This window comes from Chrysochloris asiatica, unplaced genomic scaffold, assembly GCF_000296735.1.
Source record: "Chrysochloris asiatica unplaced genomic scaffold, ChrAsi1.0 scaffold00007, whole genome shotgun sequence".
In the NCBI taxonomy this organism is placed as follows: Eukaryota; Metazoa; Chordata; class Mammalia; order Afrosoricida; family Chrysochloridae; genus Chrysochloris; species Chrysochloris asiatica.
Window position 1 is genome coordinate 33707446 of NW_006408525.1, and position 21586 is coordinate 33729031.

General features: G+C 51.3%; 1 protein-coding gene across 1 annotated transcript in view; it reads left to right on the top strand.

Annotated features, from left to right (window-relative positions):
• MRC2 (mannose receptor, C type 2) overlaps positions 1-21586 on the top strand; it is an 84189-nt gene that overhangs the window by 51182 nt on the left and 11421 nt on the right. Inside the window, exons 2-20 of the mRNA XM_006833557.1 lie at positions 2601-3002; positions 3786-3959; positions 4098-4262; positions 4467-4580; positions 5026-5169; positions 8271-8459; positions 8586-8740; positions 10905-11012; positions 12666-12781; positions 13968-14116; positions 14974-15191; positions 15836-15978; positions 16939-17041; positions 17209-17347; positions 17456-17491; positions 17731-17891; positions 17970-18037; positions 18964-19064; positions 19329-19471. Coding sequence (XP_006833620.1) covers positions 2601-3002; positions 3786-3959; positions 4098-4262; positions 4467-4580; positions 5026-5169; positions 8271-8459; positions 8586-8740; positions 10905-11012; positions 12666-12781; positions 13968-14116; positions 14974-15191; positions 15836-15978; positions 16939-17041; positions 17209-17347; positions 17456-17491; positions 17731-17891; positions 17970-18037; positions 18964-19064; positions 19329-19471 — 2828 coding nt within the window. The remainder of the gene's footprint in view (positions 1-2600; positions 3003-3785; positions 3960-4097; positions 4263-4466; positions 4581-5025; positions 5170-8270; positions 8460-8585; positions 8741-10904; positions 11013-12665; positions 12782-13967; positions 14117-14973; positions 15192-15835; positions 15979-16938; positions 17042-17208; positions 17348-17455; positions 17492-17730; positions 17892-17969; positions 18038-18963; positions 19065-19328; positions 19472-21586) is intronic.

Below are 21586 nucleotides of genomic sequence, written 5' to 3' on the forward strand. Positions count from 1 at the left end.
GGTTTCAACCCATCGTGACCCTGTATAGGGTTTCTGAGGAGTGGCTGATGAGTCTGAACTGCGGATCTTGTGGTTCAAACTGACCTTGCAGTCCAGTGCTTTATCTCACAGCACCACACCAAGATTATTTAAGGAAGAGTAAAGAGGTCTGCTTCAGGGCACCTAACAATAACAAAACAACAACAAAGAGGTCCGCCAGTATGGCTTGACAATATGAGATGAGAGAGGCAGGCCCAAGTCTTGTGGAACCTTGGAGCCCCAATCAAGAGTTTGAATTGTTTTTAAAGTTTGATGAATCACCTTTGAAGGACTTTAGCAAGAGAGACTTATCTGACTTGTGAATGTGGACTTTTACTGTGAGACTGACTGCCATCGCAAATATTTAAGGAATGATTACACTTGATTTTATAAACCACCAGTTCAACTTGCAAGTCTGTTTGAACCATAAGGTCGGCGGTTCAAAGTCACCAGCCACTCCTTGGAAACCCTATATGGCACTTAACAGTAACAACATTCATGTCTTCTCTACGTTTTCTACTTCTTTTTTGATACTGTCCTTATAATTTATTAGTTCTTGGGGATAGAAGCTCTTTTTATATTATGGAATGATCTGTTTCTAGTAAGTTGCATATGTTTATCATTTGAATTTTTACTGTGTTTATGGCTTTTTTTTTTGTCATGGAAAGAATCTCAGTTCCTAAGTTACTGAGTTCATCACTTTTCTTCATTGTGACCTTTAACATTCCATTATTAGTAAAAAGCAAAATTGTCAATAATTGTTGTCTAGAAATGACAGACATCTTTAAAAGATCATTCTGACTGCCTAAGCACTGAACTGTAAGGTCAGTTTGAACCACAGGGTTGGCAGTTCAAATCCACCAGGTGCTCCTTAGAAACTCTCTCCAGGATCACTATGAGTCACAATCGACTCAATGACACTTAACAACAAGGCGAATGGGCCATAGAAAGATGCTAAGGCTAACATAGTGGAACAGAAAGCGCTTGGATTTTGGATTCAGGAGACTGGCCCCAAGTCTCAGTTCTATCCCTTACCAGCCAGCCTAATGATTCTGGTTAAATTAATTCACCACCCTGAGTCAGTTTCTGTACCATTAACATGAAATAATAAGAAACATTGATAGCGCTCTTCCTATGTGCCAGACCCTGTTCCAAACACACTTGTCACATATTAAGTTGAAGAGCTGAGATTTAAACCGTAGTAGTCTGGTTCATGCTTTTAATACACGAAAACCATTGTGAGGGGCCAGTAGCTAATGGATTAAGAAGTGCTTTGGAATGTGCTGTATGTGTGTGGAAGGTTATAATACATGGATGTTAAGAGAGAAACCTGGGTTTGTGCACTAGCTGTGTGATCGAAAGTCACTCTAATCTTTCTTTTAACAGCTTGACTGAGCTATATATAAGTCACATATCCTAAGATTCACTTATGTAATTATACAATAGATTGGTGGTGGTGATGTGCCATGGAGTCGGTTCTGACTCATAGGGTTTCCGAGGCTGTAAATCTTTACCGGGAGCAGAAAGCCTCATCTGTCTCCCGCAGAACTTCTGGGAGTTTCAAACTGCTGACCATGAGGTTAGCAGCCTGACTCATAATCACTACGCTACCAGAGCTCCTTATACAATAGAGTTGTTGTTGTTAAGTGCTGTCGAGTCGATTCTGACCCATAGCGACCCTGTATAGGGTTTCCGAGGAGCAGCTGGTGAGCTTGAACCACGGACCTTGCAGTTCAAGTGGCTTTGCAGTCTGACGCATTAACCCACAGTGGCCACACTAGGACTCTGTACAATAGAGTAGTTTGGAGTATATCCACAGAGTGCAGCCACCATGACGATCTAAATTTAGAACATCCCATCACCCCAAAAAGTAACCCTTGTACTTTGAACAGCCCTGCCCCATTTCTGCCACCTCACCTCAACCAGTCAAAGAGCTAAAATATTCTATTTAACTCTGTCTAAAAAAATGAGTCCTGGTGTGGCTCTGTAAGATAAGCACTGGACTGATAACTGCAAGGTGGGTGGTTCAAACCCACCAGCCACTCCTCGGAAACACTATCTATTCAGGGTTGCATTGAGTTGGAACCAACTCGAAGACATTTAACAACAGAAATGAGTGAAATGGTTAGGTTGGGCCATGACTGGCTGGGAGGGAAGGACGAAGCCTGGGGAAGCCTGGGAAACGGCAAGGCAAAAGGGAGAGTGAGTGAGACAGAATGCCCTGGGCCACTTTTGAGGGAAGTTTATGGTTAAGGTCACAGTATGTGTGATGTAAGTACCCCCTCACACAGCTCCTCATACAATCTCCAGAAAAGAATATAATCCTCAACTTGCCAAGTGGAGTGGGGTTAACTTTTGGGGGTGGAACAGATAGGCGTGAGGTTGGCCATGAAAACTTCACCTCGTCTGGTGCCAGGGGGATGTCAGTGCCCCCCCCCATGCCACCCCAAAGGTCAGTGGTGAGAATTGAACCATCTGACAAATGAGAGGTCTTCAGCCCAACACTGGGAATGTGGGCAGCATCTGAGGGCAGCGCCAGCAGTCCAAGGATGGTCTCACGTCTACCCTGCCTTCCCTTCTAGAACCCAACGTCTTCCTCATCTTCAGCCATGGACTGCAGGGCTGCTTGGAGGCCCAGGGTGGGCAGGTCAGAGTTACTCCTGCCTGCAACACCAGTCTACCTGCCCAGCGTTGGAAGTGGGTCTCCCGAAACCGGCTCTTCAACCTGGGTGCCATGCAGTGCCTGGGCACAGGTTGGCCAGGCACCAACACCACAGCCTCCCTGGGCATGTACGAGTGTGACCGGGAGGCACTGAACCTGCGCTGGCATTGTCGCACACTGAGTGACCAGCTGTCACTGCTTCTGGGGGGACGTGCCAGCAATGCCACTAAGGCTGGCACCCCTGACCGAGGAGACCAGACCCGCAGCAGCCAGTGGCGTATCTACGGCACCGATGAGGATCTATGTGCTCTGCCCTACTACGGTGAGGGGCTGTTGGCAGTGGAGGGGGGTGCCTTCCATGGGGACAGGGGCGAGTCCCCGAGGCCCAGTGGGGGACAGAACTGGAAACTCTGAGCTGCCACAGAACTTTGGAAGTCTCTGCTGTAATTCTAATACAAAGCATTCTTAACACTTAAGAAACTCAAATTTTGATGCATTTACATTATTTTTAATTGCAAAATTAATACACATTGATAAAAACAGTGCATAAGTGTATAAAGCAAGATTAACTGAAAATTCTTTTTTTCCAGGGGACCACTCCCCAAGGGAGGCCCCAGGGTGACCCCCGAGGTGCCCTTATCCCCTTTGTAGATGGTGAATGGGAGACAGTTATCCATAGAGAGACCTTTTGTGGTGGGCAGCCTTCATCCTCGGGGAGGGGTGTTTTCCCTGGACGCTACCTTGAGTTCTAGGATGGAACTTTGGAGAGAAGGGGGTCTGTGGTGACGAAGGAGTAGAGCCCCTGGGCTGGGGTGGAGCAGGTGTTCCATGGGACGCAGCCTTTCTGTGGTGACCTGGAGACTCCTCACCCACTTCACCCACACTGAGTCGCCACCAGGCATTGGGGAAATCTCTTCTCAGCCCTGTGGGCTAAGCAGGGGTCCTATCCCACGTTCCTGGGCTGGCCTGAGGTCCGAGGGAGCCTTACACCCCCTCATGGTTCTCTTCTGCATCCCGGATTAAAGGGGCTTTTCTTTCTGAGGGACAAGGGGTTGGGAAGGCTCTGGGGTCCAGATGCCAAGGGCCTGGCTCCCCTCCTCCGCAGAGGTCTACACCATCCAGGGGAACTCCCACGGGAAGCCGTGTACCATCCCTTTCAAGTACGACAACCAGTGGTTCCACGGCTGCACCAGCACGGGCCGCGAGGACGGCCACCTTTGGTGCGCCACCACCCAGGACTACGGCAAGGAGGAGCGCTGGGGTTTCTGTCCCATCAAGAGTGAGAGCGGGTCGGGTGGGCGGTGCCAGAGGGATCAATGTGGGCGGCAGAACACGGCCCCTCTTCCCACCTTGGGGTTCTCTGCACTGCCTGAGGATCTCCCAGGAAGGGACCCATATCCGGCTGTCTTGGTGGCAGGTAATGACTGCGAGACCTTCTGGGACAAGGACCAGCTGACCGACAGCTGCTACCAGTTTAACTTCCAGTCCACACTGTCATGGCGGGAGGCCTGGGCCAGCTGCGAGCAGCAGGGGGCAGACCTGCTGAGCATCACAGAAATCCATGAGCAGACCTACATCAACGGTGAGGGCGGGCAGCCCCCCGGACCCCCAAGCGGGTTGCCTGGGGTCTGACCCACCCTGGGAGCAGGGCAGGGCAGGGCAGGGCAGTAGGAACCTGAGGTCTCAGTCCCCACCTTTGGAGGGCCCTGAGCCCCTTCTACTTGTGTGGGGTAATGGGAGGGCTGAGGGAGGGACTGCCCCTTGTCATTGGCCCTGGCGCTTTTAGGACTCCTCACGGGCTATAGCTCCACCCTCTGGATTGGCCTCAATGACCTGGACACCAATGGCGGCTGGCAGTGGTCCGACAACTCGCCCCTCAAGTACCTCAACTGGGAGAGTGGTGAGGATCAGGGGTGGGTTGGGGCGCTGAGAAAACACCTCCTTCACTGGGAGCAGTGTGTGTGTGTGTGTGTTGGGGGCTCCAATTTCAGACCCCTCCTAGCCTGGGCCTGACTAGCCAGTGCAGTGTCTTGTGTGAATCAGGAAGTGACTCTGGCCACAGGCCCATGGTGTGAGCTGGCTTCAGCCTCCACTCATTCCCAACACAGCAGACACCTTTGTGCAGTGAGTACCATGTGCCCAGTCACCTGGCCAAGGAGGCAGGATGAAGGGTGCAAGACCCTGGGGGAGCCGGTCAGAGTGGTGGAGGGCTCTACTGTCTCCATTAAGGAGGGCTAGACCAGAGGGCATCTCTGGCTAGCTAAGGCCTCTGAGGGAAGGGAGACAAGCAGGGGTTTTTGGGAAAGGCTTGAGGGGCCAAGGGGTGCCCTGTCTTCCCCCCACAGATCAGCCAGACAACCCGAGTGATGAGAACTGTGGGGTGATCCGCACTGAGTCCTCTGGTGGCTGGCAGAATCGGGACTGCAGCATTGCACTGCCCTATGTGTGCAAAAAGAAGCCCAACGCCACTATAGAACCCACCTCTCCAGGTAAGCCCCCCCCAGGTAAGTGAGACTCTGGGCGGTCAGGTGGGAGTGGAACTCGCCAGGGTTATAGCCACTGGTAGACTTGTCTCTTCTCTTGCTACCTCCACAGACCCAGTGTCTGATCCTCTTGGTTCATATTTAATTGTTCAGCTAAAGCTTGAACAAGTTGCAATGTGTCATTCATTCACTCTGAGAACATTTGCTGAGAGCGATGTTAAATGTTAGCAATACTTGCCCTGACTTTGTGGAGACGTGTCTGCAGGATGTAACAGACATCTCAAAACACAATTAGAATCTCCTGAATTTTGTGTAGAATCCTGGTGTGACACTGTGGGATGAACACTGGACTGCTAATCCTACCAGCCAGTGTTTATCCTACAGCACTACACTGGGATTGTGTGGTGTGGTGCTGTAGGATAAGTGCCTTCGAGTCAGTTCCGACTTATAACTGTATAGGGTTTCTGAGGAGTGGCCAGTAAGTTTGAAGCACCGTCCTTGTGGCTCAAACTAACACTGTGGTCAAGCACGTTACCCTGCAGCACCACATTAGGATAACACACAAAATTCAGGAGATTCTAATTGGCTTATGTATGTACTACATACATAATTCTAATTGGCTTATGTATGTAGTGCACTTTCCATCCTTGTTTTAATGCAAACTTTCCCTATTTAGGGTTAAAAAGTTACCATGTATGCTCCCACAGGTAGGCAGCCCAGACAATCTTCTCTCCTGTACTATGACGTTTCTCTTATTTGTGGTAGCACTGTATCTGTTTAATTTTATTTGGAAAATATTACTGTGAAGTGCATCATGGCTTCCAAACACAACTAAACACCAGTGCTTATTAATCTTAGCAGCAAAAGGCAAAGGAGACATATCTATTTGGAAGTGAAACAAAAAGTTATAAAACAACACAAATGTGGAATTATCATGTGTGATTTAGGCATGTCCAAAGAACATCAAAATCACTTAACGTCCTATCTTACATTACGCATAGTAGATGTTAAGTGATGCATGACTGTATTTAAAGTGTAGTCTCCTGGGAACTTATTAGAAATGCAGAAACTTGGAAGCTGTATTGAGAGGTATCCTCAGGTGATTGATTCCTGGACAGCTCCCATTTGAGGAGTGCTGACTTAGAGAGCAGGGTGAAGAGGGCGGTACCAGGTAGGCTGTGGAGAGCCTTGTTGTTGTTGTTATTAAGTGCTTTCGACTCAATTCCAACCCATAGCGGCCCGGTATAGAGTTTCCAGGGAGCAGCTGGTGAGCTTGAACCACCGACCTTACAGTTCAAATGACTTTGCAATCTGACTCATTAGCCCACAGCACCACACCAGGACTCTGTGGAGAGCCTAAGCAGGCTTTAAAGCAGGGGATTGTATTGCATTCCCATTAGTGAGTCATAGGGATCTCCCTGGGGGCCGCATGGACAGGAAAGGCCATGGGCAGGGCACTGCATTGGGGGCCTGGAGACTTGCATTCTACTCCTTACTTTGCCCCTTGCCATGTGGGGCTCTGGACAAACAGTTCAGTCTCTGAGGTGCAGGGGCCTCATGTGCAAAAAGAACAGAACAAACTCAGCGCCCTGCAGGCTGGGTGTAAGTAAGGCTGGAGACCTGGCCTAGTTCCAAGGGGCCTGTGAGTAGATGGTGACTGGAGTGAATCAGTAGGTAGAGGCACTGTAGCAGTCTGGGTGGCTGTGGGGATGGTGAAGAGGGTTTTTAGTTTCGTTGTTTTTTTTTTTTCACAAGGGAAATATGGCAGGACCACAAAAAATATCCACAAACGCACAGAAATTAAAGGACGTACAGAGTAAAACGTATACTCCTGAGCATTAAAGTCTTGCCAGAGTTTGATTTGAGGCTGTCGGTACTGGGGATTAGGAGCAAAGACTTAAAATACAGTCACTGTGCATCCAGAGCACCCCACCTCTGCTTGGAGTGGGTGCTGCAGCCAGCACCAATCCCAGATCTTTCCAGAAGCTGCTTTCTGAAAGAAGGAGGGCCACAGGTCCCTGGTGGTCCCCAGTAGGACTGGCCCCTCATAAGCTCCCTGTCCCCTGGACCTGCCTAGCAGCCCCTGTAAAATTTTCCTTTAGCTTCTCTGGACCTGCAGACCTATCTCTCCGGGTCCCTCCCTCATCCCAGCACACCTCTTTCTGCTCGAGCCACATTTTCCAGACCTCACCTCTCAAGGCTTGGCATTCCGAAGTCAGGTGCCTTCATGGCCCCCAAAAGCATTTGCATTTTCTGAACTCCCTTACTCCAAGCGCTCAAAGCGCTCCCCTCGGGAACTCTGCTAGTCTGCCTGCCTGCAGCTTCGGATGGGATCTTGCCCTCAGGGTCTCAGCCCCATTCACTTGTCAGTGTTTCCAGGAAACAGTCTCAAGGGTCTAGATTCCCAGTCTGAGGTGTTGCTTTGAGTAGGCACATGGCCTGCCACCTGGCCAGCAGAGCCCTGCCCGAGCCTGCCATTGTGGGTGGCTTGGTGAAGGCCTGTTTGCTCTTGCCAAGACCCAAGTGAGGGCTTGTTTGCCTTCAAGGCCCTCAGACCTTTTCCTAGAGCTCTGGCTACAGGTTGAACCTGAAATGCATGGGGATGGGCCGAGGAAAGGTCCCCCATTAGTTTCTCAGTCCTGAGGTGCAGGGAGGGGAATCTGGGGTTGAGGAGGGAACTAGGGAAAGAATCCTAGATTTGGGGGGGGAGAGATGACATCACTCCCAGCCAATCAGCAGTGACTCCCCTGCCCCACTCCACCCCTGCTGTTCTCTCAGTCTCCAGATGGGCCTAACTGTCCCCCATTAAGGAGCTCTGGTAGCGTAGTGGTTACGAGTCCGTAAGGTTTTCTTGGCTATAATCTTTATGAAAACCAATGTCTAGGGCTTTCTCCCTTGGAGGAACAGCTGCGTGAGTTCCAAGTGCTGACCTTTCAATAAGCAGCTCAGCACCAGGAGTTCTGAGGGGCTTATGTTTTCAGTATATCCAAGGCCTGCCCTGGTGGGGAGGGAAGATCTGGGATAGGGGTGGAGACAAGGTGAGTCTGGGATAAGGTGCTGAGGCTGGGTGGCGGGGTCCCTGAGCAGCGGCCTCTGGATCTCTGCAGACGCGTGGGCCAACGTGAAGGTGGACTGTGAGCCCAGCTGGCAGCCCTTCCAGGGCCACTGCTACCGCCTGCAGGCTGAGAAGCGTAGCTGGCAGGAGTCCAAGAAGGCGTGTCTGCGGGGCGGTGGTGACCTGCTCAGCATTCACAGCATGGCCGAGCTGGAGTTCATCACTCAGCAGATCAAACAGGGTGAGGGGCTGCCCATGCACGTGCCCGGGCGGAGGCCAGGAGGCCAGGGGGCTGCCCCTTCTTTCCTTACTTTTGGAGGAAGATGACCCTCTTCTTGTCCCTTTTCCCTTTTACCCCAACTTCCAGAAGTGGAGGAGTTGTGGATCGGCCTTAACGATTTGAAGCTGCAGATGAATTTTGAGTGGTCAGATGGCAGCCTGGTGAGCTTCACACACTGGCATCCCTTTGAGCCCAACAATTTCCGGGACAGCCTCGAGGACTGTGTCACCATCTGGGGGCCGGTGAGACTCCCCTCTCCCTCACCCGACCCTCCTGGTACTGTCCCTGCTGAAGGACATGTCTTAGTGGACAGCCCATCCTCTGTTCCTCTTCCAGCCTCTGAACGTCCCAGGTTAATGTCCGTCTGTCTGTCACAGCCACATCCCTCTTATTCTCTCAGCAGCCCTTCCTCCACCACTCCCTTCCCTTCCACAGGGAGAAACTGCCTGGGGTTGAATCCTGCCTTCATCCCTAACTAGCTATGCCCCTACTAAGTTACTTACTGTAACTTACTGTACCTCAGTGCAACACTAGCAGTGCTTCAGGGAGGATTAAAGGAGTTAACTGTCATGAAGACTGAGGATGCTTCCTGGCACATTCTTGGTCTATATGTGGTATCAGAACACATAATTACTAGTGGATATGCCCCCAAACTCCCACCCAGCTCAGGGACTTGTCTTCCTAAGCCATGGAGTCATGACTGTTGGCCATGATTTTGGCCAAGATGGGTAGAGGGAGGAAGTGATGAAGAGCATCCTGCACAGAAGAGACCCTTTGTTGTTGTTGTTGGACTTCTGGTGTGGCACTGTAGGATAATGCACTGGACTGCCAGGTCGGTGGTTCAAACGCACTAGCAGTTCCTTGGAAACCCTATCAGAGTCTTGATTCGATAACGTTAAGTAATTTCTTGTTAAGTGACGTCAAGTCGGTTCTGAGTCATATCAACCCTGTATAGGGTTTCTGAGGAGGGACCATTGGGTTTGAACTGCTGATCTCGTGGTTAGCAGTCCAGTGCTTATCCTACAGCACCACACCAGAACTCCAAGGGAACCTTTGAAAAGTGGGAAATAGCCTGAGGGGTAGATCACTGTACCAGGGACAGATCGGACATTTAGCCATTAGATACTACGAACGAACGTCAGAGCCAGCAGAGCCTGTAGCGACAGAGCCATCATCTGGCTTAGGGGATTGTCTTTATTTCTTAATGTTGCTAACAGAAATAGCACAAGTGAGTGGTTTTAATTAACAGATTTATTTTCACAGTTTAGGAGGTTAGAAGTCCAAATTCAGGGCGCTGGCTGTAGGGGCAAACTCTCTGTTCACTCTGGGGAAAAATCTCTTTCTCAGTGTTTCTGGGAGATGGCACGTGGTTTCATCTTTCCTCCATTTCCACTTGCTTCTGTACCTAAACGCCTTTTATATCCCCAATGTGATTGGTTTAAGACCACATGGATACAAGCACATTGTTGTTATGAGCCGTGGAGTCAGTTCCGACTCATAGTGACCCTGTACAGGGTTTCCGAGGATGTAAAGCCTCATCTTTCTTCCATGGAACAGCTGGTAGTTTCAAACTGCTGACCTTGCAGTTCGCAGCCTGATTTGTAACCCCTATGCTACAAGCACATTCACATACGAAAAGCCTACTTCCCTATGGGATCGTATCCACATGGGGGAACACAATTCAATCCATGACAGGGATGCTAAAAAGTTAGACCGGTGATTGAATACCTACTATGCGCTGTGCATTTTCCTTGATGCTGGGAATCCAACACCAAGGAGGACTAAGGCGGATTGGTAACTGCTACGAGTCAGTTCCGACTCAGAACGACTTTGAATAGTGTTTCCGAGGCTGTAAATTTTTATGGGAGCAGAAAGCTTCATCTTTCTCCCATGGAGAGGCTGGTGGATTTGAATTGCCACCCTTGTGGTTAGCAGTTCAGTGCTTATCCAACAGAGTCACCAGCACTCCGTAAGGGTTCAGAACTAAACTCTTCAGCTTCATGAGTCCTCCCTGGGTGTACAGGTACTACCTGGATACCATCAGCTTGTCTGTCTGTCCTGCCTTCAGATACTTTTAGTACTCATAGCCAATTTGTCCTTGATGTTTATAAAACGAGCTATAAGTAATTTTTACACCTTTCCCCCCCCCCCCCCCCATTTAGATAGTGCTTGTCAATGTTTCTGAGCGATTTCACACCTTTATTTGATTTGTGTTCTCATCAACCCTGAGGTGCTTCCAGACTAACCAGCTGTCTGCATTTTACCCCCACTCCCACCCCTCCCCCAGGACAGACTCAGAATCCCACAGCAAGTCTGAAGGAAGGGCAGGCCTGAGACCAGGTTCACTGGGGGTTTGGCAGAGCTGGGGTGGGGGATCTGAGACTCTCCCCAACCCTGTGTCCCTAGGAGGGTCGCTGGAATGATAGTCCCTGTAACCAGTCCTTGCCATCCATCTGCAAAAAGGCAGGTCAGCTGAGCCAGGGCACCAGCGAGGAGGATCATGGTTGCCGAAAGGTGAGGCTGTTTCTGGAGCATTTGCTGCCCAGTCTTGAATTCTGTTTTTGAAGGAGATGGGGTGTTGGGGAGTGAAGGGGGCGTATGGAGGAAGCAGAGCCTTCCATCCCCAGCCCTGAGCCATCAGAGAATGAGGAGGTAGGGCTGCTGGGTGGAGCCTGCATCCCACCTGGGTCTGATAGGTGAAGCCTGCGTCCCACCAGGGTCTGTTGGGTGAAGCCTGCGTCCCACGGGGGCCTGCTGACACACGTAGTCTTATCAAATGTGCGCTCTGGGAGAAAGAGGGGCTAATGTGGGTGGCAATGTGTCTTCCCTTCCTGTGCTCTTAGCCTCCCCCCTGGACTTCCAGAAGACTTTGGGGAGTGAGAGAGGGAATTCAGGAATGAATGACAGGGACTGAGTGTACAGGCAAGGGTGTGGGTGAGGGAGCCATGGACTGACTTTCTTCCCCTAGGCCTCCCAGGCTCCCCTCCTCGGGACCCCAGCTGAGCAGGGGTGCGCAGTATGGCTGTGTACAGGATCGCTCATAAAGGGTACTTTGTGGTGTTTTGGCTTCTAACGGCGCCATCTGCCCGGCTGGCAGCCACGTTCCTCCTGCCGGCCCCTCACTGCCAGCCTGGCTCCACACTTTGTTTTCCTTTGGACTAAGCCCCCTTACCCTGTCACACCCACTCCACCCACGCCCTAAAACCTCCCAGGGCGAGGGGGCAGGAAATGCCAGCAGATGTGACGTCCACTGTGGACAGAGGAGGGAGTAGGTAGGAGCCCCCTGAGAAGTCTGTGGGGCCAGGATAGTTTCAGGGATGGGGAGCAGCCCAGGGGCTGTGTTCTGGAGGCGGGGGTAACTGCTTCATACCTGCAGAGCCTGCTGAGCCTACCAGTACCTCCTCCCCACCTAGACACACACCCCTCCTTATGCCTTGGCTCCTGCCCAGGGGGCGACGTAGTCTCATTCTCCCCCCACCTCCAGCCTCCTCCCAGGCTGCCAGGTCCATGCCCAACACCTGAGAAGGAGGGGCTAGTCTTGGAGTAGTGTGGGTTCAAGTTCAGGCTCCACCTTTGCTGTCTGTGTGACCAGGGACAGGCCACTTGATTTCTCAGAGCCTCAGTGACTTATCTGTAAGGCAGGGTCTTGGTGGCTGGGACAAATGCTGCTCAGAGTGGCCTGAGGAAGAAGGACTCTGAGGGATGGGGCCTCTTAGGTGAGCCAGGCTCTTAGGAGTCTACACTGTACTTGTGCTGGTTGATGCTCTGGGCCAGGCACCTCCTCCGCTTACCCCAGCTTTCCTGACTCCCCCGAGATCACAGAGCTCTGAATATCCTGACAGCTTGCCCCAGTTTTCCAGCTTTGGTGCCTCAGCCAGCTGGCAGTCTGCCCACGGTATCTTTTGGTGCAAATGTCCAAGAGAGGAATCCCATGAGCTACCCAGCATTTGAGCCCAGTCACAGAGCAGCCACCCTCGGGCCATACTTTGTGGGCAGCGATGAGAAGGGAGGTATGGGGAGACCTGAGTGCAGCCACAGGAACTACTGCTCTGGGGTCAAAGCCAATGTCCTTCTGTTGTGTGTCCACTGGTGACTTCCCACCCCTAGGGACACAGGGGGAGAGGCCCTCTCCCATATGCCCACTTTCTCCTCATTCTCTTGGCTAAGGGTTGGACGTGGCATAGCCCATCCTGCTACTGGCTGGGAGAGGACCAAGTGACCTACAGTGAGGCCCGGCGCCTGTGTACTGACCATGGCTCCCAGCTGGTCACCATCACCAACAGGTACAGGAAGGGACTGGAGTCTTGGCCTAAGGGGTTCCCTCCACCCAAAGGGGTAACAATATCCTGCCATCATACTCAGAGGGACCTGGAATCCTTTGAACCCCAACTGCCCCCAGGACCTCTTTCTAATCTTGTCACAAGGATGAATCATTCTTTAAGCGACCCCAGTGTGGGGCAGGGTCTGGGCAGGGGTAAGTACGACGGTGAGTCAAAACCTTGCTACTAGGGTTTCAGTTCATACAGGCACCAGTTTATCCCAAGCAAAACGTGCTTAAACATGTCTCTGCGATCAGTGGATGGCTGCAGACAGGTTCTCTCAGGGATACACTGACCTTAGTCTCGTTGGGGTGCCTTTAAGGAAGTGGTCCAACCAAAACAGTAGCTTCTGCTGGACCAGTTAAACTCAAGGCAAAGAAATAATTTTGTGGTTGTTTTTTTTTGTTTTTTAAGTAATCTTGATAGATGTTCTCAAAGGTCACAGGATGATGGCCAAGGCTTATTATCAAGATATTTTAAGGAAATTGAAAATCACCTTAGTGAGAAAAAGGCCAGGAAAGTTGCTCTGAGGAATATTTTTCTATCATGACAATGCACCTGTTCATTTTTCAAGAGTAGCTAGGGCTGGCGTAGGAAAATGTCCTTGGAAAACTTTACCCCATCCACCCTCCAGCCCTTATCTTATCCCTTCAGACTTATTTGGGTGTCTACAACTCAAAGGATGTTTAAAGGAACAGGATTGAGTTCCTCAAGGATGCCGACACATCGTTTGGATGGGGTGTCTGTAAATGGAAGCGCAGAATTCTTCAGGGGAAGACCAGAGATGGGGCACTGCTTTTAGAAGTTTATACACTTACATGGAGGATGATAAACAACAGTTTCTTGTGCTAATATTTTTGTTTAATATTCTGTGATGTAGCAATACTTTTGTCTCCCCTCCTATTGGCGTGGGCTGGACACCCAAGAAAGGCAGGCCTCCTTAGCTGTGTCCAGTTTTCTCTTCTTACCAGAGAGGAGGTATGGACGGTCGCTCTGTGAATCAGCTGCAGGGCCCCTGTTTTCCTAAGCAAGTTACTGGCCAGGCAGAGTATTCAAGCTCCCAGGGCAGCGCCTCTGGCCTACCAAGCACAGGACTGGCCCAGGAAGTGGTGGGGGGACCCCTCTGCCTTGAGCAGCCTCTCTCCCACAGGTTTGAGCAGGCCTTCGTCAGCAGCCTCATCTACAACTGGGATGGCAAGTACTTCTGGACAGCGTTGCAGGACCTCAACAGCACCGGCTCCTTCCGCTGGCTCAGCGGGGATGAGGTCATGTACACTCACTGGAACCGGGACCAGCCTGGTGAGCCTTCTCCACAGCGCTTCGTCACCTCCCATACCCTTGGCTGGGGGGAAGCTGGGAGGCTGGAGGCGGACCAGCCACACCAGGACCGGGACCCAAGGCTTTGCCATGACTTGATCACTCAGTGGGCTAGTGGTTATGAGAACAGGCTCTGGAGCGAAATGGCCCAGGGTTCAGATCCTGACTCTGTGTTTACTAGTTGTGCATCCTTTGAGCCTCAGTTTCCTCATCTGTATAATGGTGAGGTGGGTACCTTCCTCAGAGGTGAGGTTCAAATGGATCAATATAGGTAAAGTACTTAGAGCAGTGAGCACTATACAGGTGTTGGGAGCCCTTATGTTGTGTGACTGCTAACTAGAAGGTTGGTGGTTCGAAGCCACCCAACAACTCCAAGGAAGAACGCCATGGTAGTCCATTTCCGTGAAGATTACAGAAAGAAAGCCCACTGGGGCACTTTGCCTTTGTCACAGAGGGTCACTATGAGTTGGAACTCCACCGAAAGACTCCTAACAGCAACAACACAATTGTTTTTGCAATTGTTATGATTATTATGCCACGTTCATTATCTTTTTTAACCCTTTCAATAACTCACTGAGGCAGATGATGAATCCAGCTCAGAGAGGTTAAGTAAATTGCTGAAGATCTCACAAGAGTAAACACAGAGCTAGGACTTGAACCTTGTCCCTCTGCATCCATTTCTTTTCCTCCTGCCTGGATCTGGACCCTACAGAGTGTCCTTGTAGAGATGGCCAGCTGGTTCCCAGTGCCAGGCCTTGCTGGTGCTCTGAGGGGGTACAAGGGAGGACCAGACTGTGAATCCTTTTCCAGTGTGTGGATCCCCTTGTTCCCCCTTTCAGGGTACAGCCGTGGGGGCTGCGTAGCCCTGGCCACAGGCAGCGCCATGGGGCTGTGGGAGGTGAAGAACTGCACCGAGTTCCGGGCTCGATACATCTGCCGGCAGAGCCTGGGCACGCCTGTGACGCCAGAGCTGCCTGGGCCAGACCCCACACCCAGCCTCACCGGCTCCTGCCCCCAGGGCTGGGCCTCAGACCCCAAACTCCGGCATTGCTATAAGGTAGGACATCTTGTTGGGAGGGAGGCAGAGGTAGGCAAGCACAGAGGCAGCATCCCTGGAGGGGTCCCAGTGGGAGCCAGCCACAGCCTTGATGGGTGGGCCTGCAGACACCTTCCCCCACACCAGACTGCTGAAGCTCTTGTCAGTGGGATTAAGCTGATGTGTTGGGCTCGGAGGCTGGCACATAGTTGGTGCTCAGTAAATGTTTGAGGAATTGAAGGAACCAGAGAGAGCTACTGTTTCAGAGGATGCTGGGGCCAGGCTGGCTGTTCTTCAGGCACCTGGGAGAGATGGATACATGATAATCTAGACCTCCGTCCACCATGGAGATTTGGAGCTGGAGGTCTGGGTGGGGCCTGATAATCTGAACTTTTAAACTCAGCACAGTTAGTTTGGGAGCCATCAGTGTAACCCAAGATCCTTTATTCCATGAAGGACCTGACCCTGGGGGAAGCTAGGCTGGGATCAGAGCCCACATGACCTCATGGTTAGGGGACAGGTCAGAGGGCTGTTAACTAGGAGCTGACTGTACCAGCCCCCTTCCCCTGGGCTCATTCTCTGAGGGCATCATTGTCCCTGTGTCCAGTAAAGCCCAGTTCCCCCTGCTGCCTTGGGCCTTTGGGACAACGGCTCTGCTCTTGCAGGTGTTCAGCTCCGACCGGCTGCAGGACAAGAGGAGCTGGGTCCAGGCCCAGGGCGCCTGCCAGGAACTGGGGGCCCAGCTGCTCAGCCTGGCCAGCTATGAGGAGGAGCACTTTGTGGCCAACATGCTCAACAAAATCTTCGGGTACTGAGGTGGAACCTGCTGAGGGCTTGGGGGGCACAGGTGCCTGAGTGCCAGTATGTGTGCGCAGTTATAAGTGGGTCTTCATGCGCAGCAGTGGTAGCTGCTGGTTTGCTGGGGGGAGAAGGTGACTCTCATGGGGCCTGCCTGTGGGCTTGGAATGACACGTGATTCTCTTCCTAGATCCAGGTCTACCCCATCGCCCTCAAATAGGCTTGCTAGGAGGAGGAGGCACACTGGTTTTCAAAACCCCATGTTGCTCATCAGCAACAGCCCCCTTTTACATAAGTCTCCACCCCCTTATCCCTTTCTCCCCATTGCAAAATTTTCCACAATCTGATCCAAATTGAGTGTTTTTCCCCCCTGGCCCTACATCATCCTGTAACAACCCTCACTTAATAAACAACTTATCCCAGGGATAGGGGGAACAGGATTAGCATTTGCTCAGGGGCCCTGTGAAGTCACAGTATCCTGACACACCTCCATGCCCTCAGCAAGGGGGGAAACCCAAACTGGACCCAGGCTTCCTGAGAGTTTAATTCTAGGCAGAGCTCCTCCCAGCAAAGGAGCCCAAGTGGTACAGTGGTTTAAGTGCTCTTTGGGCACTTAACTTTGAGGTTGGAACCCACCAGGCTCTGTGAGCACCGCTCTGGCAGAAGTTGGTTACAGAGCCGGTTCTGGGTGATCGAGAATGTGAATCCCAGTTTATGCTTCATCCCCACCAACTTCCAAACACCCGAAAGTCAAGTCACCAGGGTCTTGCTGGTAAAGCCGAGGGACCCAAGTGCCCAGCCCAGAGCTCCCACTTCTCTTGGATTCTCTCCCCTTTAAAGAGGGTCCAACATTGTATTTGGCCATGAGTGTGAAGCGCAGATGCCAGGGGCAGGAAGTGGCTGAGGACCCCTGTTCCGCTCATTCGTATCCCGCCTTTCTGTCCCCTGACCTCTCCCCGCCGTGCTGAAGTGAGTCAGAGCCCGAGATCCACGAACAGCACTGGTTCTGGATGGGGCTGAACCGGCGCGACCCTCGTGGTGGACAGAGCTGGCGTTGGAGCGACGGCCTGGGAGTAAGCGGGCCTGGAGGGGGCGGGGACTGACCCTGCTGGCAGGTAATAGTAAAGCAGTTTGGGGGCAGGTGGAAGGACGTCCAGGCCAGTTGTCCCTCTTATAAGGGGGTTCCGACGGCGGGGTATGCCTTGGACCCCCTCCACCCGTCCTTGCGCATGTCCCCCAGTTCTCATACCACAATTTCGACCGGAGTCGGCATGACGATGATGACATCCGGAGCTGCGCGGTGCTCGACCTGGCCTCCCTGCAGTGGATGGCTCTGCAGTGCGAGACGTCCCTGGACTGGATATGCAAGATTCCCAGAGGTGGGGGGCTCACGGGAACGGGACTCTGGAAACTGGCGGGTTGGAGGATCTGGTACCCTGGCAGGGACGCCTTTCCCTGCAGTGTTTCTGTCCACGTTGTCCCCGCAGGCACCGACGTGCGGGAACCGGACGTGGGTCCTCAAGGTGAGGCTCGGGAGAGGGGAGGGAACGTCAGCACCCGATGCGAAGGGGTAGGGTTGGAACCTAGAGATGGGAACTGAATTGGCTCGGGTCAGGGCACCTTCCGTCCTGTCTGCCTCCGCCGCGAAGGAGCTGCAGGCTCTGGCCCAACCCTATGGTGGTTAGTTGCTGCAGAGTCCGATGGGCTAGCCCGTCCGCTCGCTGGCCTAGCCGCCCAGCTCCTTCCTCGACCTGTTCCCCAGGCCGGCGGGAATGGTTGCGCTTTCAGGAGGCGGAGTACAAGTTCTTTGAGCACCACTCCACGTGGGCCCAGGCGCAGCGAATCTGCACGTGGTTCCATGCGGAACTGACCTCCGTGCACAGCCAGGCGGAGCTGGACTTCCTGGGCCATAACCTGCAGAAGGTGGGCACTCCGTGGCAGACGTGGGGGGCGGCGTAGGGGAGGCCTTGCCAACCCTCACCTGCTTGCCGCCTTCCCCAGTTCTCCCGGGGTCAGGAACAGCACTGGTGGATCGGCCTGCACACCTTGGAAAGCAGTGGACGTTTCAGGTAGGAGCCCAGTGGGCATTGGATGTGAGAGGAGGTGGCCAAGCACACAGACTATAAACCTGGGTTTGAGTCCAGCCCTGCTCCTCTCTGCACTGTGTGACCTTAAACAAACGCCAACCTTTCTGGACTTCACTGTTCCCATCTGAAAATGGGGAGAGTGAAGTGCCATGGGCTGCCAAAAGAACCAATGGCTCCGTTTTGAAAGAAGTGCAGCCAGAGTTCTCCTTGGAGGCCAGTATGGCCAAACTTCGTCTCTCATACTTCAGACATATTGTCAGGAGGGACCAGTCACTGGAGAAGGATCTCATGTTTGGTAAGGTGGAGGGTCAGAGAAAAAGAGGAAGACCCCCAACAAGATGGATTGGCCAAGTGGCAGCATCAGTGGACTCAAGTGTGGCAACAGTAGTGAGGTTGGCCCAGGATCGGGCAGTGTTTCGTTCTGCTGTGCATAAGGTCGCTATGAATCAGTACCCACTCGGTGGCACCTAACAACAGTAACGATGTCTGTCTGGTGGTGAGGACTGGAAACAGCCAGTGCAGTCCTGAGCAGAGTGACCCTAAGTGACGGCAGTCCATATTATGTCATGGGCCAGGCCTGTTCAGGATGTGTGCAAGAAAGCAGGATGGTCCAGAGAGGCCTCTCTCTTCAGGGTCTGGATACTGGAGTTGTAGCCTGGCTGTTGGAGCCTTGCTCTGGGGGTCTCCATCGTCTTTTCTAGTTAGATGAGTGCTCAGGGAGGGCTGGGGTCCCTGGGCCCCTGGCTGCACCGAGCTTATTAGCAGCCCTCCTTTTCAGCCTACAGCCACTGAGTCCCTGGACTTGGGCTCCTCTCTGCCCCCTTTCCCATGGCCTTCGTGCTGGAAACGAGGAGGCCGTGCCCGCGCCTCTCCAGTGTTGGCGCCATCCCTGCTCGGTGCTTTTGCAGGTGGACAGATGATTCCATTATCAACTTCATCTCCTGGGCACCTGGCAAACCGCGGCCCATCGGCAAGGACAAGAAGTGTGTGTACATGACAGCCAGCCGAGGTGAGGGCAAGACACAAGGGGTAGTCAGCCGAGAGGTTCATTTGCAGGCAGTAAGCAGAGCCTGGCTGGGCTCTTTGTGCCCCCAATCCACAGTATCTTGTCAGGGCTAGACCCAGAGAGGACAGCCTGTTCCTGACACCCATAGCCACAGAGGACTTGAGTTGAGAGCTGGACCCAGGAGGTGGGAGCCCCAGCCCAGCCTCCTCCCAAGGCATGGGTTCAGTAGCCCTGCCCTGGTGGTAACTGTCCTTTCTGTTTCCACAGCGGACTGGGGGGACCAGAGATGTCTGACAGCCTTGCCCTACATCTGCAAGCGCAGCAACAGCACCCGCGAGACCCTGCCCCCAGCCCTGCTGCCCACAGTCCTGGGGGGCTGCCCCTCTGGCTGGAACCAGTTCCTCAACAAGGTACGAGATGGGAAGGGGGCTCTCAGGGAAATGGGAGAAGGAAGGAACCTGGGAAGGCTGAGCCTTCGGAGTCCCAGCCCTTGGTGGCGTCCAGGTTAAGGCTTCTTTCCTGAACCCACCAACCGCTCCGCCCTAATGCCAGGACTAGACTTTTTACCACTCACTGTGGTAGTAACTACTAATCCACCAGGAAGTGAGGTCTTCCCGACAGATGAGTTTTCAACTTCAGATTAAAATCAAACATTTTGATCATGAACTCCTATTAGTGAAAAAAAAAAAAATTTGAACATGTAAGCTCAACACGTGTGTGCATTGCATTTATATATTTTTATATTTTGAAACTTCCAGCATTTCCATAGGAGGGAAATACGGCTTTCTGCTCCCATACAGATTTACAGCCTCAGACACCCTATACAGGGTCGTTATGTGTCGGAACTGATTCCACGGCACATAACTGCCACCGCCACCATACTAATACTGTAGAGTCCTGGTGTGGCACTGTGGGATAAAACACTAGACAGCAAGCTCAGTTTGAACCACAAGGTCTGTGGTTCAAACTCACCAGCTTCTCCTTGGAAACCCTATACAGGGTTGTTATGAGTCGAAACTGACTCCATGGCACTTAACAACCTACTAATACAAATATTGCTATAAAACAGAGCTTCAAAAGTTTATGGAAAAATTCCATTATCTTTTCATTCCATTTTTCCATGAACTTTTTGAAGCCCCCTCCTATGTAGTTAAATATACACAGGAAAAGAATGGCTTGAAGGATGAGCTAAAGATTAAATAAATAATATGAAGTTAAACAGTTTTTTCCTTAATTAGTGATAGAAAAATCTTTTTGTGCTCATTCCAAAGTTATCACTAATAATAATTATTAAGTTTGAATAACTAGCCAAAGCAATGTGGTTACATATATGTCATTGTTAAAAAATCTTGGTCTTATTCAGCGGCTGAAAGATCTTATTTGAAGTTATTTCAAAACACAATGGTTGTTGTAGTTTTAAAAGACGCTTTATAAAAGTCCATCTATCATTGGATGAGCTTTCTAAGTCATTCTACCCATTTTTTCAGTCCTGCTAATTAAACCGACTCCATGGCATATAACTACCATCCCCAAGTAAACAAAGGTTTGTGGGGTTTTGTTGTTGTTTTTTAAAAACGGTTTTATTGAGATATAATTCACATACTATTCAATGCAACCCAACCAAAGATTTATGTTAAAAACTTGGCTAGTAAATTCGTCTTCTCATATGAATTAAACACAAGGAAAAAAGGTTGCATTTTTCTGTTTTTATCAAGTGGGGTAAAAAACAAAACAAAACAGTCTTTAAATACATATATATTTAGAAAGTTCTCTTTCCATTGATATGAATGTGCAGATAGGAAAGTTTGTTGTTGTTTCGTGACACCGAGTCGGGACCGAACAACAGAACGAAACACTATCCGGTCCTGGGCCAACCTCAGAATCATTGCTACGTCTGAGCCCATTGCTGCCGTCACTGTGCCAGTCCATCTCGTTGGAGGTCTTCCTTGTCTTCTCCGACCCTCCACTTTACCAAACATGATACCCTTCTTCAGGGACTGGTCCCTCCTAACAATATGTCTGAAGTATGAGAGACAAAGTCTGCCATCTTAGTTTCCAAGGAGCATTCTGGTTGTACTTCTTCCAACACAGATCTGTTTGTTCTTTTGACAATACGTGATAGTTTTCACATTCTCATCCAACACTGTAACTCAAATGCATCAGTTCTTCTATGGTCTTCCTTATTCACTGTCCAACTTTCACATGAAATTACCATGGCTTGCGTCAGGCACACCTTAGTCCTCAAACTGACGTCTTTGCTCTTGAACACTTTAATGAGGTCTTGTTTGGTAGATTTGCTTAATGCAGTACGTCATTTAATCTCTTGACTGCTGCTTCCATGAGTATTGATAGTCAAGCAAAATGAAGTCTTTGACAACTTCAATCTTTTTTCCATTGATAAGAATGTCGTTTATTGGTTTAGTGGTGAGGATTTGTATTTTCTTTACATGGAGATGCAGTCCATACTGAAGGCTGTGCTCTTTGATCTTCATCAGTAAGTATTTTAAGTCCTCTTAGCTTTCAGC